This window comes from Hippocampus zosterae, chromosome 1 (genome assembly GCF_025434085.1).
Source record: "Hippocampus zosterae strain Florida chromosome 1, ASM2543408v3, whole genome shotgun sequence".
NCBI classification, from domain to species: Eukaryota; Metazoa; Chordata; class Actinopteri; order Syngnathiformes; family Syngnathidae; genus Hippocampus; species Hippocampus zosterae.
In genome coordinates, this window is record NC_067451.1 from 37,934,135 (window position 1) to 37,959,992 (window position 25,858).

The following is a 25,858-nucleotide window of genomic DNA, read 5'->3' on the forward strand; positions in this document are numbered from 1 at the left end:
CATCATCTGCAAAAAGCAGGGATGCAATACTGAAGGCCCCAAAACGGACACCATCAACGCTTCGGCTGCGCCTAGAAATTCTGTCCATAAAGGTTATGAACAGAATCGGCGACAAAGGGCAGCCTTGGCGGAGTCAAACCCCCACTGGAAACGATACCGACTTACTGCTGGCAATGCGAACCAAACTCTGACATCGGTGGTACAGTGACCGAACAGCCCGTATCAGGGGGTTCGGTACCCCATACCCACGAAGCACCCCCCACAGAACTCCCCGAGGGACACGGTCAAACGCCTTCTCCAAGTCCACAAAACACATGTAGACTCGTAGGGCGAATTCCCACATACCCTCAAGGACCCTGCTAAGGGTGTAGAGCTGGTCCACTGTTCCACGGCCGGGACGAAAACCACACTGCTCCTCCTCAATCTGAGGCTCGACTTCCCGACGGACCCTCCTCTCCAGCACCCCTGAATAGACCTTACCAGGGAGGCTGAGGAGCGTGATCCCTCTGTAGTTGGAACACACCCTCCGGTCCCCCTTTTTAAAAAGAGGGACTACCACCCCGGTCTGCCAATCCAGAGGCACTCTCCCTGTTGACCACGCGATGTATATATATATATATATATATATATATATATATATATATATATATATATATATATATATACATATATATACACACACACACACACACAGTATATATATATATATATATATATATATATATATATATATTGACAAAGCTTCATGTGTGGAACCTAGCTTTTCTAAACAAATCCCTGCTATTGTAAAAGCACAAATGTAAACAGTTGAATAATGTCTCAGTAATACATTGCAATGGTCTACTGCGGACTGGATGAAAAACCATGTGATTCTTGTTTCCATCTATCACACACACACACACACACAAATGTTCACTAAGAAACTAAACTGCAGTGCATTCTTTGACAGTCACACAACACATTACACACATAATGTATTTCATTGTTTTAACATACTTTCCTTATTTACAGACATTTGCAAAGAAGTTGATGGGGGATTTTTCATTCGCCATGCCAGTATTTGTTGCCATGTCGTGCTACGGCTCCATGAACGGTTCCGTCTTGGCCCTGTCGAGGTACAGTTTTTTTTTTTTTTCTAATTTGGAAAGCGGGCGACCCGATAGTCAAGTGGTTAGCACGTTGGCTTCACAGTGCAGAGGTCCCGGGTTCGATTCCAGCTCCAGCCTCCCTGTGTGGAGTTTGCATGTTCTCCCCGGGCCTACGTGGGTTTTCTTCGGGTGCTCCGGCTTCCTCCCACATTCCAAAAACATGCGTGGCAGGCTGATTGAACACTCTAAATCAGGGGTCCCCATACTTTTTCCTGAGAGGGCCACATAACTTTTCCCTTCTCTGATGGGGGGCCGGTGTCAGTTTGTAACATCAACGATCGTAGGGGCGCTTAAAAAATTTATTGTTTCCCAGAAAGCCAAAAAAGGCAGGAAACAAATAATAACTAAACAACTCTCTCTCTTTATAGCCCCTTGAAATCCACAAAAAAAGTGTTCTGTCATCTATGAGACCGCCACCTACCTTGTCTTGTTTATGTCTGCGACCGTCTTGTTCATCTGTTCTACTAATTGATCTGAGACACAACTAAAACACTGAAACATTCTATGGTGTGTAAATAACTCTGTGACCTTGATTTCAACCCTATTTGCGTCATTGGTCATTTTGGCCCGAAGACCACCTTTGTACTTTTTTTTTGTACAGCTTCCATGGAAATGTGAATAAAAACAGCATTTCAATTTTTCTGCAGTTGGGGACAATCTAGGAAAAGTCATAAAATTCCAAGTTAAAAAAAATATCATTTAGGGGGGTTTGGGGGCGTTTTTAACACAGTGATGGGTCATTTTGACCCGAGGACAACAGGAGGGTGAGAGGGCCGGATCAAATGTGCCCGCGGGCTGGGTACTGGCTCACCTCAACGTGGAGGAGAAGCGGCTCAACTCTGATGACCAAGCTCCTCAACTTATCTCTAAGGGAGTGCCTGGACACCCTGTGTAGAAAACACATTACAGCCGCTTGCATCCGGGATCTCGTTCTTTTGGTAACAACCCATAGCTTGTGACATAGGTGACATACTACGTAGATTGTCTGTTAAATGGAGAGCTTCGCCTTTTGTCTCAGCTCCTTCTTCATCACGACAGACCGATACAAAGTCCGCGTCACAGCACCGGTCTGCCTGTCAATCTCCTGTTCCCTTCTGCCCTCATGCCCTCCTCCCAAATGATCATCAGAGCTAAACTGCTTGGGGTTTCATGCCCATGGCAGGGTCACCCATGGTAAACAGGTCTGAGGTGAGGGACCAGACAAATTACTCTTCCCAGTATCTCTTTGATGAAACACAAATGGATATAGTTTTCTCTTGAGAGGATGCAGGCTACTGGTGTAGGTCCCGGATTTCCCCGGAAATAATTGGATCCCACGTACACACAGACAAGAATAAATCAACAAATGTTATATTATAGAAAAAGGCAAGACAAAGAACAGCAAAGGTAATAACGATCACTGGACCCGCTATAGTTTGCCTACCAGCCCGGCATCGGTGTGGAGGACACTATCATCTACCTCCTCCACTCGGCGCCGTTACACCTGGAAAATGCTGGGAGCACTGTGAGGATCATGTTCTTTGATTTCTCCAGTGCCTTCAACAACATCCAGCCCAACCTACTCGGGGACAAGCTGCGGCACGCTGGAGTGGACCACCACCTCACATCATGGATTACAGATTACCTCACAAACCGTCCGCAGTATGTGAGGGCACAGAACTGTGAGTCGGACAGGCTTCTCTGCAGCACTGGGGCCTCCTGGCTCCATTCCTGTTCACCCTCAACACTTCGGACTTCAGATACATCACTCCAACCTGCCACCTTCGCAAGTTCTCTGACGACTCTGCGATTGTCAGCCTCATTGCAGAGGGGTTGATCGGGAGTGCAAGAGACTGACAAAGGACTTCATGGACTAGTGCCAGCAGAATCCCCTCCAGATCACTTGGAAGGACTTGGTTATGGATTTCTGCAGGAATCAGTCCTCACCTGAACCGATGAACATCCAGGGTACGGACATAGAGTGGGTGACCCCCTACAAGTACCTGGGTGTTCTTCTCAACAATAAACTTGACTGGTCTACCAAAACGGACGTCCTGATCAGGAAGAGACAGAGCCGTTGGGGGTAGTGTGAGCTGGGGGGTGGTCAAAGGCAGGGATCAGCTGTTGACTGTTGTTTGTGCGCAAACAACAATTCAGCCTAGTGGCATTTTTTGGACTATTTGGAGTGGGTGTTGGTGTGCACTCCCACTGGGGATTTCAACGTATCCTGGGGGGATTCAATGCTCATGGGAGCAATGAGAGTGAGACCTGTAAGGACATGATTGGGAAAAACGCATGTGGGACTCCTGTGGCAGTGCACCGGCTAGCCACTGAAATGTAGCTTCAATGGTCACAGACAAAAACTCAGATGTGGGAATTTGGTGAGGCTATAGAGAACGATTTATAGACAGCTTTGAAGAAATTCTGGTCCACCATACAGCTTCTCAGCAGGGGAAAGCAGTCCACCACCAACACTGTGTATAGTTGGGATAGTGTACTCATGACCTTGACTTAAAACGTTTTGAGATCACTGAGGTGGGTAAAAGCTCCTCTGTGGCAGGGTCCCAGGGGTAGATAAGATCCACCTCCTTTTCCTAAAGGCTTTGGATTTTGTTTGACTATCTTGGTTGACACACCTCTGCAATATCGCATGGACATCGGGTGACAGTGCCTCTGGATAGCGTACTGGAGTGGTGGTCCCCCTATTAAAGAAGGTTAGCTGAAGGGTGCGTTCCAGCTTCAAATTGATCACACTCCTCAACTTCTCTGGTAAGGGATCTGGAAAGGAGGGATTCGTCACTCTGCCAAGGCTGCCCTTTGTCAACGATTCTTTTCATAACCTTTTTAGGGACGTCTCGGTGCAACCAAGACGTTGAGGGTGTCCGGGTTGGATGCCTCAGTATTACATCACTGCTTTTTGTGGATGATCTGGTACTGGTGACTTCACCATAGCACCAAACAAAATTGCAGAGATGGAGCTGCTGTTGTCAGACAATCGCTACACTCGGGACTGTAGCGTGTCTGTAATAACGGAGACATGGCTACATTCGCTCATACCGGATGAGGCAATTCAGCTATCGCACCGAACCACGCACTGCTTCGACAGAAACAACAGCTCCGGCAAGGAGCGAGGAGGGGGCCTTTGCGTCTTTATTCATCAAGGCTGGTGTACAAACAGGAGAGTAATAAACACTTATTGTTCGCCCGATCTCGACATGATGACAGTAATCTGTAGGCCATTCTATCTACCGAGAGAGGTAACTGTAGTGCTAATTACAGCTGTGTATATACCCCCCACTGCTAACGTAAACACAGCTCTTTCCAAACTTCACGACACAATATCCGGACAGCAGTTGCAGTTCCCTGAGGGTGCCATTATTGTGGTTAGGGACTTTAATCAGGCTTGTTTAAAAACTATGTTCCCAAAGTTTGCACAATATGTTCAGGGCCCCGCCAGGGGCAGTAACACACTGGACAGGATCTATTCCAACCTAAAGAGTGCATACAGGACAATACCCCTTCCTCATCTGGGGATGTCTGATCACATCTCACTATTCAGTGTGCCAGCGTATAGACCCATCAGAATAAGGACCAAACCAGTCAGGAAAGCTGTCAAAACCTGGAACGTAGATGCACTCAGCCAGCTTTTTGAAATGAACGCACTGAGACCGTTTTCTTTTACATTAAGACCTTCACTGACAATGTCACAGTGGATAAACAGCTCAAAGTGTTACAAAATGTAAAACCATAGTTGACGGGGGAAGTACGGATGCTGCTCAGGGCCCGATATTCTGCGTTCAGGGCCAGAGACCGGGAGCTGTATGCCATGGCCAGGGCAAACCTGAAAAGAGGAATCAAACAAGCCAAAAGGAGCAGTAAAGCAGTAAAGCAGTAAAAATGCAAGTCAAGTGTGGCAGGGCTTACAAAACATTAACAAATTATAAGGGCAGTCCACCAGAAGTAAGCGTAGATGCCTCGCTGGTGGAGGAATAAAACATCTTCTTCACCCGCTTTGACATAGAGAGGTCTCACTCTGCCCCTCTGACTACACATCAATCCAGCATGCAGTCGCTTCAGCTGAAGGAGCATGAGGTGAGAGGAGTCCTGCAAGCTGTGAACCCGCATATAGCCACAGGACTGGACAGAGTACAATACAATACAATACATGCTGATTTATATAGCGCTTTCACAACAGCGGCAGCTGTAACAAAGCACTTAACATAAAGTAAAATAATAAACACAACACATAACATAAAACACGGACAGTCATGCAGTTCTAACCACTTTTCCATCACACGCTTTGTGGTTTGAAGGAGTTTGAGATGAAAGAGGAGAGAATCATAGTGTCCTTTAACCAGTGGGTCAGAGACGTCATACTCAAAATGTGCACACGTCGGCTACAAGCCAAGTTTCAAAGTCAACAAGAAGCTGTAGCATCCATTGACGAAAAAAGAGATTGGTTCACTTCTCCTGTCCCATGGAAATCCATTTCAATTCCAAGCGGCAACTCACGGTTCCACAATCAAAATCTGTGCTGGTACAGGCATGCTGCCGAGAAGGTGCAACCACCAAGCACAGATACTGCTCTTTTGACGAATGTCATGGCCAAAAAGCGCTGAAAACAGTCCATTTCAGGTACACACGATGAAACAACAAACAACATGTGACAAAACAAAAGACAAAAACAGCAAAAAAGAACCAAAAAGCTAGGCTCTTGAAGAGCACTTGCCGAAGGCTGCCTACTCGGGCGCCATCTTGGGGGAAAAAAACAGTACAGGGGAGAGTGCCGAAGGCCTGTGCGGACCGACTGACAGGGATCCAAACACAGATCTTAAACTCCTCCCTGGCACAGGCCACCGTCCCGTCATGCCTGAAAGCACCCACCATCATACCTGTCCCCAAGAAACATACCATCAGCAGCCTGAATGATTACAGACCAGTGGCACTGACCCCAGTGGTCATGAAAGGTCTTGAGAGGCTAATTCTTCACCACCTAAAAGCATACCTCCCACAGAACTTTGACCAGCATCACTTTGCCTACAGACAAAATAGATCAACAGCTGATGCCATCTCCACCTTTGTTCACATTGCCGCGAGCCATGGAGAGGAGCAAGGAAGCTATGTCAGGGTGCTTTTTGTGGATTTTAGTTCAGCATTCAATACCATCCTGACCGATATTCTCATCACAAAGTTGAAGCACCTGAACTACCCATCCCCCATCTGAAAATGGATCAGAAGCTTTCTGACAGATCGACCACAGACTGTGAGGGTGGGGCCCCACACATCCTCTTCACTGACACTCAGCACGGGCTCCCCCCAGGGCTGTGTGCTGAGGCACTTCCTGTTTACACTGTACACACGTGACTGTACCCCCATGTATGACTCAAATGTCATGGTGAAATTCGCAGATGACACTACATTGGTGGGTCTCATTTCCGATGGCGATGAGATGGCGTACAGGGAGGAGATACAGAGACTCATAGGCTGGTGTTCATTAAACAACTTGCTACTGAACACCAGCAAAACAAAGGAAATGGTGATGGACTGGAGGAGGAAGAAAGCAGACCCCTCCCCGCTACAGATAGGAGGTGTCTGTATGGAGAAGATCTCGACGTTCAAGTTCCTGGGTGTGCATGTAGCGGATGACCTCAAATGGCACGCCAACACAGATGCTTTGGTCGGGAAAGCGCAACAGAGGCTGCACTACTAAGATTGCTGAACAAATGCCAGACGGGGTCACACACCTGCTACACACAATGAATGTGTGGGGGCCCTTTTAAATGTCGATTGTGATCTCCAGTCCAGGGGTCCAGGCGGCGTCCCCCCTAGCTCCTGGCACCTTGGCACCCCCTCTTCCTCAAACTCATCTTCTCTCATTTACACTCAGAAAAACATAATTATTTGCAGTCACTCATTTCAAACCTTCACCCAAATCATCTATAACTATGAAAGGTAGCACTGAAACAAAAGTATTTTGTGACGATATGAAAAACCACCATGCAGCAATATTAAAGCCTATACTGTGAATGAAAACCCCTTCATTTCTTACTTTATCACTTCTAATCAAGTCACTTAGCTTTGATCCTTAATTCTGAATATTTTCCCATGGTTTATGGTTGGAATGTCAAACGTTAAATATTCAATGAGCATTTACACAGCTAAATGCTGAAATAATAAATAAATCTGTTGGTACCCTGATATTTATATACAATATACCTGTATGTATATAAGTAACATTTTCAGTGGTGTGGAAAAAAAATGAATTGTTCAAAAGCGTTTAAAATGGTCATATCTTACTTTTTTATTTGATCAAATGTATTGTAATTACTATATTTATCGTTATTCTTTTAATGAATACAAATACAACTAACTTGGAGTTTTTGAGCTCTCAACTATAATTTCACAGGTTTGTTTTTGTTCGTGTGATGTCATTTCAGTACTGCTTTCGAGGTATTTTATGCAGGTGTAGTATCAAAGTGACGATTTTAGTTTTGTGACAACACTCGTGTCCAGGCTCACCCTAAGAGAGATGGTGAAAAGCTCCTATACCCTGGAGAGGCTCAGAATGGAGCTACTGCTCCTCCATAATCAGAGGAGCCCGATAAGGTGGTCTAAGAAATTGGATTATGCCTGAACATCTTTCTGGTGAGTTGTTCCGTCCATGTCTCACTAGAGGAGGCCCCAGGAACACCCATGACACCCGGGGGAAACAATGTGTGCTGACTGGCTTGGGAACGCCCCGGCACCTACAGGAAAAGCTGAATGAAGTGGCTGGGGACAGCAAGTCTGAGCTTCTGCTGGAGCTGTTGCCTCTGCAACCTGAACCGGATAAGCACAAGTCAATGGATGGATGGTTAAAGAAAGTAAACGTTTGTGTGTTTTGCAGAACATTCTTGGTGGCGTCACGTGAAGGACAACTACCTGAGGTTTACTCCATGATTCACATTCGCAGAAACACTCCTATAGCTGCCGTCCTTATATTGGTCAGTTTACTACAATTAAGTAAATTCAGATCAATGAAGTGTAATTAGACCATACTGACAGCAACACAGTCCATCTTAAATTAAGATATTCTATAAACTCATTTGCATGCTGTAAATGACGACATAATCACAATGCACGCATGCATTGTTGGCGCAGAAAGAATGGTGGGATTCATTATGTACCCAAGCCAACTAACTGTAAAGAGTTGTGCAAATGACTCCAACAAACTCATGTTGCCCAATGGAAAGTAACTTTCCGATCCTTACGGGATTACAAAGTGGGGATGAAGATATGTAGCCTGATATCCATTGGCCAGATATTCATTTATCGAAGAAACTGAGTGTTTACAGTAAAGAGACAACTGGGACCCATGCTTCGGCCATCGTCCCCAGAACGAAAAAGTACAGGTACATCCTAGCAAATAACTACTTGCATGGCAGGTGAAGTAATGTAGACAGCTAGTCTGCTACTTAGTTTCATTGCTTGTTATACCATAAAATAGGGAATGGACAATTGCGTCAAATTGTTGCGATGGAAATCTCGGTGGGACCGCCTTGTAGGGCTATTTTTAAGTTACTAATTGGGTTCTTGGATGACAATGGAAAGCAAAACATCACAAACAATAATGCTCACAAATTCACAGTTTAAGTTCATTCATTCATCTTAAGATATCCTTTATTCGTCCCACACTGGGGAATTTATCTTCCAAACCGTTTGATCCTCACTAGGAGTGAGGGGGTGCTGAAGCCTATCCCAGCTGTCTTCGGGCAGTAGGCGGGGGACACCCTGAATCAGTCGCCAGCCAATCGCAGACAGTTTAAGTTACATGCAGATGAGAGTTCATTGACGCTCATCGCTGAAAGTGCAAGCTACCAGTTACTAGATTGCACTAATTACAAACACTTTGACATAATTTCACAATTCTTGACCACTTGCTTAGCATTTAAACTAGAGCTGTCAAACGATCAAAATATTTAATCTAAATAAAAACGCAACTGTCATAATTAACTCAAATTAACAAAAAATTAATTGTCATTATGCACGCATTTTTTATCGTTTCTAAATTTCCTTTTATATTTTTTGTCCTATTTTCCCCCATTTTAATGCTCTCATCAACATGGAATCATGCAACAGTTTTCTATGTGCAAAATGCACATATTTACTGAAATAACAATTTTGATTGAACATTTTTCACTTGGAGCAGTTATTCACACAATCTCTCACACAATATTACTGTCCATCAACAACAGTGATAAATTATTTTGTCACACAACAGCTGCTTTAACAGCCAACCAAGCCTCTTATTTCTCTCCAGAAACAGTGTCTTCTCCCGCTTGGTGTACCTTAGCCTTCTCCGCTACGTACAATTTCTGTTCATAGCTTGTAATGGAGGCTCTCGATGGCAATCCGTAGTGGAGTCGTTAGATGCAATGCGAATGATTTCAGCTTGAGTCTGGCTGTGGACAATGTTGACAGCCTTGCATGCAGCAGCCATGCATTTAGCTATGGCTTCAGCAAATTTGTTCTTCGTTGTGTTATCAATTTTCTTCGTTTTGAAATCATCCATAAGTGTCTTAGACGAGGCGGCGGAGTACTCACATCAGCTGTGTGCTTGGCCATTAAGTAGTATGGTATTTCAGACTCGACGTGCTATGATGATAGGTCAGTTTACTTCTGCAAAACATCCAGGTAATTTTGGTTTCGTAAGTGGAACTGTCTGGGAACTTTTTAAAAGTCAACTTTCCATTCATAAACTCTTTAAGAATCCGTTTTCGGTGTCTCGCGCTGCCGTGACTGGCAAAACATACATGTGCGTGGACCTGTGCAGCGCGCTTGTTGTTTTGTTTCTGGTTAATTTATAGAGCAACGTAACATCCGCTGTGACGTGTGCCGCATTATTCTCAAGAGAAAAAAAATTAATCCCGTTAAAATCCATTTAAATTAATGCCGATAAGAACACGCTAAACTGACAGCTCTAATTTAAACCAAATGGCCACAATAACTTGCCAGATAGAAATGAGCACCGCAAACATGATTATGTCCTCGGTCCAGTCTGAGTTTAATAGCTTGCAGCCAGCCACAGGCGCCACTGGTGTTTTTGAAATTACGTGATTCCTCCTGGAATTGACAAAAATGTCGACCCTTTTTCACTCTAATTTCTAGTTACATACAAAGAACAAGTCATGTTGATATTTGAAACGATTCAAAAACTGTAACAACTCCACGCTTAAAAAAATCTTTACAGCCACACAAACATATTTATCCCGTCATTTTGAGCAAATATTGCACGTGTAGCTTTTGATGATGTAGAAAAGAAATGGATCTAAGTCTTTCTTCACACAATGGTACACTGAGATACGAGTGACCCGACTGAACCATTTTTTTACAATACGAGCCCTCGATGGGCTGAATTTTTTTACTTTGACAAGCAAGTAAAGATGTGAGAGAGGAGTGAATCCAACTCACTTCAAATTCTTTCCAAAAAAGACAGTTATATTGTTCTATATTTATAATAGCCTCATACTGTAGTTGTGACTCAGGGTAGGCCTAATACAAACAAATAATCCAAAACACCATCTAAATATATATCTGCCATGGTCTTGCTATATCCCATTAAAATAGGAGTGTGTAGTTTTGTAATCACAAGCAAGATTTGAATGAAGCCTTGCGTCACCCCTCCCTCCGCCCCCTTGAGTCACAAATCAAAGGACGCTAACGTGCACGAGATGTGTGTTGTGCACAGTAAACAAGACGATCTAAGCCCTTGCTGCACATTCACAAATATGTCTTAATTCAAGATGGACGATTGCACACACAGATGTGTTGTCGTGGGTACAAGGCAGTCTTCAATTGCAGATGATTTCACATTCTTCAGAGTGTCAAGCAGGTGAAAAGCCTTTCGCCAAAACGTGTCTTGGTAAAACAAACATTGTCTGAGATAAAAGAACCAACAAATTTCAATTAATCTAAAAACTAACGATTTCCCCTTAATCCTGGCTGCGTGCGCGACAACTGATTGAAAACAGCCCCCATTCTTCCCTTGTTTCTTTGCAATCTGCGATAGGCTATTATTAAGGTGTGGTGTGCTTCAAAACACTTTAAAAAAGGTTGAACTCTACCTCTAAGCAATCGACATTTGAACACAATTCAAAGAGCCATACAAGATTAGTGATGCACTCAAGCCTTGTTGCATGTGCTAATGAAGCCTACTCAGATGAGAAGAAAAACAGACAAATTACTGATCCAATGCCTTGAAAATGAAATAACCTTGATGAATGAGCATATCCAAAGTATCTTATTGATGCACCTAAATGAAAAAAAAAATCCTGAAATCCAAAGCACTGAAAGAAATGACAACTTCAAAACTTAAAAAAAAAATGAATCCATTTTAAAATGGATCAATGGATCTTTTTCTGCACATTGCCAAATTTGTCGAAGCAAGCTCCCCGTTCCTTCTGGAATGATGTGTGCTTAGTGTCACCCAAAGATGGCACTATCACATCAGGGGACCTTGGTAATGTGATTGTACCAAGCCTGATAAGAATGACAGAAAGACTGCAGGCTTCTTAAAAATAAACTGCTCGCTAAAGCTCGAATAAACGTCCAAGTTGATGGTTAAATTCCAAATGATGCGTACGGTTTGACGTGGCCGCAGAGGCAGCCCCTGGTGGCCTTCTCCCCCCTGACCAATGGTCGGTTGTGGCGGTGACAGTTCAGCATCAAATCAGCGCATGTGTGGCCCACCATGATGCAATCTGAGTGGTTACAGCAGTGTGACTCACCATTGACTTCAATAGGTTCTTTCGGGCTGGGAGGAGCAGCACAATGTCCATTGAAGCAGTTAAGTAGAAATGCAGAAAATGTCCATTCTATTTAATTAGGTCACTACTGAATGATTTTTAGAATTGCAATATCGCAGAGTGCTTTTGTTCAGCGTTACCATGGAGGGAATTAAATTAGATTCACAAGACAGCATATTATTTGTTTCTGTTACCTTTTACTTGTGTTCAGGGCAGCAGAAATCGTTTTTATTGCCACAGGACGAATTTTAAATTAAAAAACAGGGCCTGATTGACATAAGGTTTGCACATGAAGGTACGGGTGCAAAGTTGATTTGCTCAGTCAAACAGGTATGGAAACGGATCTGCTAACTGAGTGTACCATGGATTGAATCAAAATGCACAAAAGCGCAGTTAATTTTGCATGTTCCGGGAGTTTATCCAAACGCATGAATTTAGTATGTGCGATGTTATTTATCAAAACTGAGAAAAATTGTGACGGCTGATATTTATGGCTTGAACCCTCATGCTGTATCTGAAAGGCATACCACATCTGAAAGGCAGGTGCAAACAACATATTTCAGACGCTCTATAATCGCCATGCTAGAAAATATGTTGTGATTTTCAGAGCCAGTAACAAAAAGGAGTTATGACATATCACAGAATGCAACATTTATTTGAAGTGCATTTTTTCCCCCATCTGGATAATGTCAGCAGCCTGGCATTTGGTGATGGCCACTCACAGAGCAACTTGTCAAGTAAAACGCAAAGTTACACAGAATGGGAACATAAGTCCAACTGCCACAAACCGGGGAAGATAAACCAAAAATGTATATGGTTGCTGTCTCCCACCCCAATATTATTGGAGCAATAGATCTATGATGTGTACCTCAAGAAAATGATTGTTTGCCTCGTTCCACATTTTTACAAACTTCAATTTGCTCTTGCAGTGCTCTCCCAAATATCAACGCTACCTGAAGAGCAAAACCCTCTTTTTAAAACATGTTTCCACCTGCAGCGCATGTGATCTGTTGTACTGAGTGAATACGCAATTTAAAGCCCACTATTTGGGATCTCAGTTTGCGATTGGAAGCTGTGAAGCGCATGCATAACAAACCCACCGTGAGCACACACAATGAAAACACAAGATATTGCTCTTAATATACTGAAGATGGATGAGTCCTACAATTCTTTTAAAAATTCTGTGTGCAGTATCCATTGACCATGCTCCAGCTGTTTCTGGGAGACATCTACAGCCTGTTAAACTTCATGAGCTTTTTGCGGTGGTTATCAATTGGTGTGGTAGTCCTTGGTTTAATCTACCTTCGATACACCCGGCCTGACCTTCCACGCCCCTTTAAGGTCAGTATTGACACACATTTATCTTTTCAGCCACATATAATCCAAGCAATAGTTCCAAATTCAAGTTCCAAGGGTGCATCACTAAAACCTACCAGTGCTGGTGTTTGGCACCTCTGCTATAGCGATGGTGACGAGAGAGGAACAAATGTCAGAAGGAGCAGAAAATAAACACATAACTGAATTGCAAGGAGCACCAGAAACAAATATACCACATATGAGTGGTGGCGAGCCATGCATTTGCTACCTGGGCCTTTAGTGGGGCTTCTTTATACCACCATTTGTCACAACTCGGACAAGCCGAGTTAAGTCTGGATCCCAAAAACGTAGACGTAAACAAGGTCTCCGTAACAAAAATAGTTTTTAATGCTTATAATCGCACCGACAAAGAGGAACATAAAGCGCTGGTCAAAACAAGGACCAGAGAGAACATAAACGAATAACAAAAACCCCTTGCACAAAAGGCAAGGGAGAAAATTAAAGACCGCCAATACAAACTAAAACAATGTATCAAAATACACGCGAGCGTAAAGCCAAATCACAAAACCAAAATCGTACTTACAAAAAGCAGGTGTACCGAAATTGCAAAACGCGAAACGCGACGAGGTCAATAGCCAAATAGTCCATAAGCAGTGAGAATAACAATACCAGAAACAATACTCCGACACAGGTGCAATGCAGAAGAGACCTCAAATACATCCATCCATCCATCCATCCATCCATCATCTACCGCTTATCCGGGGCCGGGTCGCGGGGGCAACAGCTTTAGCAGGGAAGCCCAGACTTCCCTCTCCCGAGCTACTTCTTTCAGCTCTCCCCGGGGGATCCCGAGTCGTTCCCAGGCAAGCTGGGTGACATAGTCTCTCCAGCGTGTCCTGGGTCTTCCTCGGGGTCTCCTCCCGGTGTTACATGACCGGAACACCTCACCAGGGAGGCGTTCAGGAGGCATCCGAATAAGATGCCCAAGCCACCTCATCTGGCTCCTCTCGATGTGGAGGAGAAGCGGCTCGACTCTGAGCCCCTCCCGGATGACTGAGCTGCTCACCTTATCTCTAAGGGAGAGCCCAGACACCCTGCGGAGAAAACTCATTTCGGCCGCTTGTATCCAGGACCTTGTTCTTTCGGTCACGACCCATAGCTCGTGACCATAGATGATTCGGTCCATTCGTCCTAAAGTGTACCATACTCATCTTTTTTTTCTTTTCGCCATCTTATTTGTCGAAGGATTAACTTTGAGCTAATGACCGAGCGGGCTGATTCAAAAGGGGGCGTTTACCCGTTTCCACAGCAATGGCAACATAGGCCAGTATCATCCATCAAAATTGCTCCTGGAGCCAACTGCAGCCCGAACAGGAAATGAGCAGTGAAAAAAAAAATCGATCGATGGATGCCATAAACAAGCGAAAATATTTAGTTTTATCTGCGAGCCAGATGCAATCATCAAAAGAGCCACATATGGCTCACGAGCCATTGGTTCCCGACCCTGCTTTATCAGGTTACAGGGTGCATGAAAGGGTTAATTTTACTGTCAATATTTTAGACCTCCTTAAATTGGATGGACATTTCAAGTTCAAGGATTTTCCTTTTTTGCCTCTTTTATTCCAACATTTCAAGAAATGAAATACATGGTCCAGACAGTATAGTCTACATGTGTTTCGCAATATGCAATGTGTGTACCTAATGTGGCTTAGAGAAGTATTCAGCCTTCTGGAGTTTATTTATTTATTTTAAGCTTTTGCCACATTTGAGGCTTCAAAGACTCAACATTGGATTTTTTTTTTTTGTGAAGAATTAACAGCAGTTGGGACGCACTCGTGAAGTGAAATGAAATTCATACAATAGTTAAAACTTTTTTTTTAGAGATTAAAAAAATAGGAATGAAAAATGAGTGCAATGAGTGCAATGAGTGCAAAATTATCCCCCACCCCACTTCCCTCCCAAGTTAATATTTTGTAGAAGCACCTTTTGCTGCGATTACAGTTCCAAGTCTTTCGGCGTTTCGATCATTTTTACACATCTAGGGACTGAGATTTCTCCGCACTCTTCCTTGCAAGACAGATCCAGCTCAGGTACATTAAATGAGCAGCAGTTTTTAGATCTTTCCACAGATTCTCAAAGGCATTCAAGTCTGGACTTTGACTTGGCCATTCGAGTACCTGGATACGTTCTGAACCATCCTCCTCTATATTTTGATTTATTTAGGATCATTGTCTTGTTGGAAGGTAAAACCTGAATCCCACTCTTGGGTCTTTTGAAGACTTCCACAGGTTTTATTCCATAATGACCCCGGATTTGGCTCCATCCATCTTCCCATCAATTCTGTTTTCCCTGTCCAGGCTAAAGAAAAGCCTTTCCTCTCTTATTCACCATCCGACTACATTTCTCAAGCCCGATGTCGCTGCTGTAGATCCTGGTTGTGTGAATCAGGGATTCTATGTCCCTTTCGCTCTTAGCATACAGCTTTATGTCATCCATGTAGAGGAGGTGACTGATTGTAGCTCCATTTCTGGGGCGGTATCCATAGCCTGTCTTGGTGATTACTTGGCTTAGGGGGTTCAGTCCTATGCAGAACAGCAGTGGGGAGAGTGCATCACCTTGGTATATGCCACATTTGATGGACACTTGGGCAAGTGGCTTGCCATTGGCTTCAAGTGTGGTTTTCCACGTCCTCATCGAGTTCGCAAGGAAGGCTCTTAGGGTCCTGTTCACCTTATACAACTCCAAGCATTCTGTGATCCATGTATGTGGCATCGAGTCATAGGCTTTCTTGTAATCAATCCAGGCTGTGCACAGGTTGGTACGTCGGGACTGATGTTTGGTTCCTCTGGTATCTCTACCAATGCCCTCTGTGCTTCGCTCATGTATTGATCCATGTGTCCACTTATCTTAGCCGCAATGATGCCTGACATGAGCTTCCATGTTGTGGAGAGACAGGTTATTGGCCGAAAGTTGGATGGGACTGCACCCTTTGAGGGATCCTTCATGATCAGGATCGTTCGCCCTTCGGTTAGCCATCCTGGGTGAGTTCCATCCCTCAGCAGCTGGTTCATTTGTGCTGCTCGGCGCACATGGAGTGCTGTGAGTTTCTTTAGCCAGTAGGTGTGGACCATGTCCGGGCCTGGTGCTGTCCAGTTCTTCATATCAGAGACTCTTTCCTGTATTGTATCTGTGTTCAGGGAGGTTGCTGTGCTCCTCTCTCAGGGTCACCAGCCATTGTGCACTGCTGTTATGTGCAACCTCCTTCTACCATATGCCTTTCCAGTACCTTTCAGTTTCCAGTCTTGGTGGATTAGCTCTGTTGTTAGGACCCTGCCACTGAGCGTACACTTTCGCGGGTTGTGTTGCAAACAGACTGTTTATTTGTCTGGCCTCATATATATATATATATATATATATATATATATATATATATATATATATATATATACACACACACACATATATATAAATTTGCACCATGTCCAAAATACAGCACTTTTCGAAAGTGACAGCTATTTCTTGGGTAATGTGAAATGTTACCATATTGATACTGACATCTAAAATACGTTTGCTTAAAATTTGCTTAACTTATATTTATATCCATCCATCCATTTTCTAATCTGCTTAGCCTCACAAAGGTCACGGGCGTGCTGAAGCCTCTCCCAGCTCTCTCCGGGCATGTCACGTTCTGCTCGAGGAGAAAGAGTCGCTCCGAGCAGAACAATGAATTAAATAAGTTGGATCCCAGGTAATGCAGACAAGAGAGAGTATTGTAACAAATAAGGTGTCTTTAATGACAGAACGAAAAAACAACAGAAAGAGCCCGACAGGGAAAAACGGTAACAGAAAACGCTGATCAAATAAGGATCAGGAAATTAACAGAAAACGCTGATCAAATAAGGATCAGGAAACAAACAGAAAACGCTCGCGGCTAAAACAAACGCGAGGAGATAATCGCGCTGGTGGTAATAGTAGAAAATGCGATATATCGAAAGTCGAAACAAGTGGGCAACAAGTATAGGCCGTAAGGCAAGTATGCGACGAGGCAAATAGCAATAGTGAAAATAGAGTACGAGAGAGTAATGGCTCGGCGTGGAATTCTCCGGCAGTGAGAGGACTGCCGGAGTCTCTTAATAAAGGGATAAACATCACCCCGAGATTGAAAACAGGTGTGCAGTAGGTAGAGGGACAACCCCGCCACCTACTGGCCGGCACGGGACGTGACAGTACCCCCCCCTCAACGGACGCCTCCCGGCGGACCCCCCGGTTTGGATGGATGGGAAGTGTGGAAGTCGCGCAGGAGGGACGGATCAAGGATCCAGGAGCGAGGCACCCACTGCCGCTCCTCCGGCCCGTAGCCCTCCCAGTCGACCAGGTACTGGAAACCCTTGCCCCTGCGCCGAGAGTCCAGGATGGCCCGTACCGTGTATGCCTGACCACCGTCGACCTCCCGCGGGGGGGGCGGCGGTGTGGGAGAGGGTGCTAAGTCACTGGAAGAAACGGGTTTGAGAAGGGAGACGTCGAAGACGGGATGAACCTTCATGGTAGGAGGTGGACGGAGCCTGACAGCAGCCGGGTTGATGACGGCCTCGACCTCGAAGGGACCAGTGAATCGAGGTCCCAGTTTCGCCGAGGAGCCGGCCAGGCGAAGGTCTCGAGTAGCCAGCCATACCTTCTGCCCCACCACATAGGAGGGGGCCGGGCGCCGACGACGATCCGTGATTTGACGATTTCGGGACGCCGTGCGGGACAATGCCGCCCGGGCCTCCCTCCACATGCGATGGGCCCGCTTGAGGTGGTGTTGAACGGAAGGGACCTCTACCTGCCCCTCCTGCGACGGGAACAGCGGCGGCTGGTAACCGTACGCCGTCATGAACGGGGATCGGCCGGTTGCGGAGGAGACGAGGGTGTTGTGTGCGTACTCCACCCATGGTAAGTGGTCGACCCATGTTGCGGGCTGGTGGAGGCACACACAGCGGAGGGCCGACCCCAGATCTTGGTTGGCGCGCTCGGCCTGTCCGTTGGACTGGGGGTGGTAGCCGGACGTCAGGCTGGCCGTGGCTCCGAGGGACCGGCAGAACCGCTTCCAGACGCGCGACACAAACTGGGGCCCCCGGTCTGACACAATATCTGTAGGGAGGCCGTGGAGACGAAAAACGTGTTTAACCAGGAGGTCGGCGGTCTCCAATGCCGACGGCAACCCGGACAATGGCACGAAGTGGGCCGCTTTGGAGAAGCGGTCCACGATAGTGAGCACGTCTGTGCGACCTCGGGAGGAGGGAAGACCCGTCACGAAGTCCAGCGCGATGTGTGACCAGGGGCGAGGTGGAATGGGCAACGGCTGGAGCAATCCGGCCGGGGGTCGATGGGAGGACTTGCCGCATGCGCAGGAGGTGCAGGCCCTGACGAACTCCGTCACGTCGTTCCGGAGTTCCGGCCACCAGAATCGCTGGGCGACAAGTTGTACCGTCCGGTTCACCCCTGGATGGCATGCCACCTTGGACCCGTGTCCCCACCGAAGAACCTCCGACCGCAGGGACGGAGGCACGAACAGTCTCCCCGCCGGACACCCCGCCGCTACCTGCACCCCCTCCAGGGCGGTCTGGATCCGCTGCTCCACCTCCCATTGAACGACCCCCACGATGCACTGAGCCGGGAGGATGGTCTCTGGGGGTGGGTCCACTTCCGGGGGGTCGTGGAGACGGGAAAGAGCGTCGGGCTTGGTGTTCTTGGAGGCTGGGGAGTATGTGAGTAAGAAGTTGAATCGGGTCAGGAACAAGGCCCACCGGGCTTGACGGGAGTTGAGCCTCTTGGCGGTACGGAGGTAAGCGAGGTTCTTGTGGTCCATGTAAACCGTGAATTGTTCTTTTGCCCCTTCGAGCCAGTGTCTCCATTCCTGCAGAGCCGAGACAACCGCCAACAGTTCACGGTTGCCAACGTCATAATTGGCTTCGGCCGCAGAGAGTCGACGGGAGAAGAAGGCACAGGGGTGCAGCTTCTGGTCGACTGGAGAGCGTTGGGACAGTACCGCCCCCACCCCTGAATCCGAGGCGTCCACTTCTACAACGAAGGGAAGATCAGGGTCAGGATGTTGAAGGACGGGGGGACTGGTGAACGCCGCCTTTAGGCTAACGAATGCGGCCTCCGCGGCAGAGTCCCACTTAAAGGTAGTCTTAGTTGACGTAAGGCGGGTCAGGGGGAGCGCCTTCTGACTATAGCCGCGGATGAATCGTCTATAGAAGTTTGCGAACCCCAAAAAGCGCTGCAGTTCCTTGCGGTTAGACGGGACTGGCCAGTTCCTGACTGCCAGCGTCTTGATGGGGTCCGCTCGTATTCTACCCCGCTCGATAATAAACCCCAGAAAGGAGATGACGGGAACATGAAACTCACACTTCTCCGCCTTGACGAAGAGCCGGTTCTCTAATAATAGCTGCAACACCCGCCTGACATGTTGCTGGTGTTCCTCTTCTGACCGGGAGAAAATCAAAATATCGTCCAAGTAAACGAAACAAAAAATGTTGATCATATCCCTTAAAACGTCATTAATGAGGTTTTGAAAGACAGCGGGGGCGTTAGTGAGTCCGAAGGGCATGACCAGATACTCAAAATGGCCCAGAGGGGTCTTAAAAGCGGTCTTCCACTCATCTCCCTCTCTGATACGGACCAGGTGGTAAGCGCTGCGTAAATCCAACTTAGAAAATATAGTGGCGGATTGCAATGGGGCAAAGGCGGAGTCTAGCAATGGTAGTGGGTAGCGATTCTTTATGGTGATGTCGTTTAATCCACGGTAGTCGACGCAGGGTCGCAGGGTCTTATCTTTCTTGCCCACAAAGAAAAAACCCGCCCCTAACGGTGAACGCGACGGTCTGATGAGACCTGCGGCGAGCGAGCTGTTTATGTATTCTGTCAACGCCTCGCGCTCAGGTTGAGACACCTGGTACAGCCGCGAGGACGGTAACGGAGCGCCCGCCTGCAGGTCAATAGCGCAATCGTAGGGGCGGTGTGGAGGTAAAGAACGCGCTCGATCCTCACTAAATACCTCCCCGAGGTCCCGATAGCAATCCGGCACTCCGTCAAGGCAGATTTCCACGGAGGGGGTGACATGTTCGTACCCCCCGACGGCCGACTGTAGACAGTGTCTATAGCAGTAAGGGCTCCAGCTGTTGATTGCTGGACGCGCCCAGGAGATTACGGGGTTGTGTACTCTTAACCATGGTAACCCGAGGACGAGGGGAGCGTTGCGAGACCGCATGACCAGAAAGCGCCGCAGCTCGATGTGATTACCCGAACGTTGGAGCTTCAGTGGCTCCGTTCTGTGGGTTACGACCGCCAGGAGACGCCCATCGAGATCACGAATCCGCTTCCTATCGATCAGTCTCTCTAACGCACAACCTAGCTCGGAAGCGAGCTCGGTGTCAATCAGGCATACGTCCGCTCCTGAGTCCACCAGGGCCCGAACCCGCTTAGACCGGGATTCCCCAGATATCGTTCCCTCAAGTACTAGTCTGTTCGGTCGCTTGTCGACTCGATCAGACTTGGGGTTTAACGCGCGTGACGGTGACTCACAGTACTCTTGTTGGAAGGAAACAGATGATCCCGGGTGACTGGTGATGGTTGAAGGGGGATCTCTCTCCTCGCCACCAACGTTCTCGCTTCCCAGCTGCATAGGCTCCTCCGCTGGTGCTGTCTCCCGGAATACTCCCCCACGTCCCTCACGGTGTGGCATGCGTCGGAACAGATCACGCTCACCCCTACGCTCCCGGCTTCGCTCCCTCAGGCGATTGTCCATGAGTAGAGCGAGATCGATCAGTTCTTCCAGGTCGGTGCTGTGATCACGGGTCGCCAGCTCGTCCTTGAGTTGGGAGTTTAATCCTCGGCGAAACAGCCCACACAACGCTCGATCCTCGTAGCCGCTTTGCGCCGCCAGGATCCGGAACTCGATGGAGTAATCGGCGATCGATCGTCTCCCCTGGTGGAGGGCGAGTAGCCGACCCTCTGCCTCTCGACCCCGCACGGGATGGTGAAACACCCGGCGGAATGCTGTCACAAACTCCGGGTACGATGATCGGAGATTTGGCTTGGCATCGCTGGTCGCAATCGCCCATGACGCCGCCGGACCTGTCAACAAACTCATAACGTAGGCCACCTTGGCGGCATCATTAGCGTAGGCAGACGGCTGCTGGCAAAAAATGAGCGAGCATTGGTGGAGGAAGTGACCACACTGCCCATGCTCACCCCCGTAACGAGGGGGGTGTGGGAGCGAGGGTTCCCTCGACATAGTGGTCTGAGAGAGGGGTGCCTCCGGAGTGGTTGGATAGCTCCCTGAGGGAGGGAGTCTCCGTTCCTCCACCCGCACCAAACGAGGTTCGAGTTCGTCGAACCGATGAGCCAGCATGGAGACCGTGCCTCGGAGTTCCGAAATGGCTTGGCCCTGCTGACTCATTTGCTGCTCTTTTCGGGTAAGAGCGGACAATATTCTCTCTACATCCGCGGGATCCATGGTGGCCGGAGAATTCTGTCACGTTCTGCTCGAGGAGAAAGAGTCGCTCCGAGCAGAACAATGAATTAAATAAGTTGGATCCCAGGTAATGCAGACAAGAGAGAGTATTGTAACAAATAAGGTGTCTTTAATGACAGAACGAAAAAACAACAGAAAGAGCCCGACAGGGAAAAACGGTAACAGAAAACGCTGATCAAATAAGGATCAGGAAATTAACAGAAAACGCTGATCAAATAAGGATCAGGAAACAAACAGAAAACGCTCGCGGCTAAAACAAACGCGAGGAGATAATCGCGCTGGTGGTAATAGTAGAAAATGCGATATATCGAAAGTCGAAACAAGTGGGCAACAAGTATAGGCCGTAAGGCAAGTATGCGACGAGGCAAATAGCAATAGTGAAAATAGAGTACGAGAGAGTAATGGCTCGGCGTGGAATTCTCCGGCAGTGAGAGGACTGCCGGAGTCTCTTAATAAAGGGATAAACATCACCCCGAGATTGAAAACAGGTGTGCAGTAGGTAGAGGGACAACCCCGCCACCTACTGGCCAGCACGGGACGTGACAGGGCAGAAGGCGGGATACACTCTGAACTGGTTACCAACCAACCGTAGGGCACACACATCGACGAACAACCATTCGAGCTCATGATCACACTTAGGGACAATTTGGAGTGTTCAATGTCCTGCCACACTTTTCTTTTTGGATTGTAGGAAACCAGAGTACCCGGAGAAATCCCATGCAGGCACAGGGAGAACATGCAAACTCCACACAGGAAGGCAGGAGCAGGTACCGAACTCTGCTTTATGAGAAGGGCATGCTCAGCTGTCGACAGCCCATTACGGTATATGTGACGACATTGATGAATTTAATGATTTCTCACGATGACTACAAAACAGTTACATATCAAATGGGACACTTTCTATAAAGCTCCTTAAGTGTTTACATTTTCAGATGATCACATCTATTTCAGCTCCTGCCTCCCTGGGTGGAGTTTTCATGTTCTCCCTGTGCATACATGGGTTTTCTCTGGGTACTCCCATTTTCCAAAACCATGCAACGCAGGTTAATGGAACACTCTAAATTGTCCCAAGGTGTTACTGTGAGTGCCAATAGTTGTTTGTGTATGTGAACCCTGCGATTGGCTGGCAACCAGTTCAGGGTGTCCCCCGCCTACTGCCCGAATACAGCTGGCATAGGCTCCAGCACCCCCCGCGACCCTTGTGAGGATAAAGTGGATCGGGAAATGGATGGATGGATCACTTCTACAAAATTCCAATAAATTATGACCAATCACTCATTTTTAGAACAGGCCAGCGGGCTACTCTTCTCATGTGGTCCTTGGTGACCCCTGGTATACATTACGGGCAAAATATCTTTTGTCAAGACGCATGGCTGAGTTTGACAAAAATCACCACTGTTCATACAGAAATTATTGTGCCAGCATATCATTTTAGATTTTCTTGTGCCTCAATATTGATGGGATCGTGGAGAAATGGACAACCCATGTTTGCTTCAGTTGAGAGGGAGACTGTTACCAATGGTGACTGAGTCTGAGTTTATTTTATCCGGATCTTTGAAATGGCTCATTCAGATCATCCCTGAATTTAAATTCTTGCAAGTTTTAACTACACCAGCTTACTGTACTTTTACATTTCTAAAAAAGAAACACACAGATGGATGAGAATACACAGCTGTATATGAAACAAGAAGATGGAGAGAAAATAACTTGAATAATTATGAGTGTGCAAAGCAGATGCAGGAGGACCATAACAAAACAGTGGGGAAACTGATTATACAGGCAATCACGGAAAGATTGAGGAAATAAACCGGGGCAACTTAAAAAGTGACATTCCTGACCTGATGATGAATTGTGTTGCTCAACATGTAAACCCACTCTTCACTCCTGCTTTCTGCCCAGGTCCCGATTTTCATCCCAGTGGTGTTCAGCCTGACTTGTTTCTTCATGGTCTTCCTGTCACTGTACTCAGACCCACTCAACACAGGCATTGGATTTGCCATTTCCCTGACAGGGATCCCCGCCTACTACATTTTTGTACACGTCAACCGTAGGCCCAAGTGGTTACAAAGGGCTTTAGGTCAGTCTCAACCAATGGTTACTGTAAATCACATCATTACATAAAGGCAGCAACACATATAGTAAAATCAGGGGCGTCAAGCTCATTTTTGTCGCAGGCTACATTGTAGTCACTGTTTCCCTTGGAGAGAGAAAAAAAGTATTTTAAAAATAAAATGAAAAACCAGGTCACCTTTAACCTACAATGGTGCCGTGACCTCCATCAGCTGAAGTTGTTTGCGGACAAGCAGTCTGTTAGTTTGCAGCTTGCGATCAGAGCTGTTGCAGTACTGTATATCTTTTTAAACATGATTTTCATTTAAAGTCTGTTTCATGTACAATTCGACGAGGGCACTGGCATGGAATGGGACTTTGGAGGGGCCAGAGAAGCATTTCAAAACGGTACATGTGAGCTACGATAGTTAACACACTGGAAAAGTGTGTCCCATGTCTTCACATCAGGTCTTGATGAAGGTAGACAGTGATTTGCTTTTCACAAACTCAGTAACATTATGGACAAGAACAGGTTCTTAGCATGCTATGTTATTATGCTAGCTTTTATTTCAATAAATCTTTCACAAATGCTCAGCTGTGGAGCTGCTACACCAGTTTTTCGTTATCATTACTGCGATAGTGGTGACACCTCTTCAATTTAGGTCGATGCTAATGGCTAATGTGATAACAGTGAGTTGAAATTGACAAGTTGATGACATCACTGATGTTTTCATGTTGCAGTATTGTTAAGTGTTTGTTGTTAGTGCGTGTGATATACGAAGTGAAGCTCTCATAACTCCACCATCAGTATCATTGGACCAAACATTTTTCTTACAAAGGTGGGGCTTCACTTCAAGCTGCTGCCTTCTTGCCTTGCCAAAGAGCCGCCGATGGCCCCACTATACCAATGACATCAAACTTAATGCCTGGGGGCCATAAATGATCTGCGACATCATTTTATATTGCCGGCAATAAATCATGTACGTTGGCTTCATGCTTCTTGCAAATTGTCTGCCCTTTTCACAACACTAAGATATGAGATATTGCAAGCATTTTAACCACTCCCTCCCTTAAAATAGATTAGAGAAATATCCAATCATTTACTGGTCTCTGAGCTCGAAACTCATATCCATCAATTCGTTGTGTATACCTGACAATATCATTGATATGGGTTAACAGTCTTAACGGCCCTCCAAGGAACGCCATAACTACGAATTTGCAACAAAAAAAAAAGTGAATCCTGCACTACATGAATCTTTTAAGACCACAGTATAGCGTGCTTTGGTATAGTTCCCTTTTGTTTTTAATGTGATAAAAGACTGAATTTCGAATATTGTTTGTTTGAGTAGCAATTAATATCAACTTTAATGTAACACATCACTCATTTGCACTTTTTCTTCTGTGTGTAGATTCTATCAACAGAAGTTTACAAATTCTCCTGGAAGTGGTCCCGCCGGAGCAATAATGGAAACCACATCCTACAACAAGTCTTTGGACTCATGAAAGCTACCCTATATACCGTAAATTCCAGGAAATGAAGAACCGCATGCTCAGATTTATGAAGAAAAATCAATTTTGTAATTATATGTGAAGCAAAAGTGTATAGTGTATAGTGTAAGAGATGTTAATTTGTGGAATAATTTCGGAACTCAACTGAAGACTTGTGAATCACTTGCTGTGTTCAAAAAGAGATTCAAAAATAAACTACGCAAAAACTACAACTCAAATATAAATGAAGTTGGGACTTTGTGTTAAACACAAATAAAAATAGAGTACAATGATTAGCGATGGATAGGCTACAGCACACCCACGACCCTTTTGAGGATAAGCGGCTTGGATAATGGATTTTTGGATGATTTGCAAATCATGTTCATTTAATATTTTTTATTGAATATATGACATAAAGGGGGGCCCTGTGGTCCAGTGGTTAGCGCGTTGACCTCACAGTGCGGAGGTCATGGGTTCAACCCTGGCTTCAGCCTTCCTGTGTGGAGTTTGCAGGTTCTCCCCGGCCTGTTGGTTTTGTGGTATATGGTTTTTGCTGCTTCGCTGGTCTTCAAAAA

At 46.2% G+C, this 25,858-nt stretch overlaps 1 protein-coding gene across 1 annotated transcript in view; it reads left to right on the forward strand.

The window, feature by feature from the left end:
- Positions 1–25,510, forward strand: part of LOC127596862 (cystine/glutamate transporter-like) — a 123,801-nt gene extending 98,291 nt beyond the window's left edge. Inside the window, exons 8-12 of the mRNA XM_052059832.1 lie at positions 1,012–1,115; positions 8,014–8,110; positions 13,103–13,252; positions 23,646–23,823; positions 25,205–25,510. Coding sequence (XP_051915792.1) covers positions 1,012–1,115; positions 8,014–8,110; positions 13,103–13,252; positions 23,646–23,823; positions 25,205–25,260 — 585 coding nt within the window. The 3' untranslated portion in view covers positions 25,261–25,510. The remainder of the gene's footprint in view (positions 1–1,011; positions 1,116–8,013; positions 8,111–13,102; positions 13,253–23,645; positions 23,824–25,204) is intronic.
- The last annotated feature ends 348 nt before the right edge of the window (positions 25,511–25,858 follow it).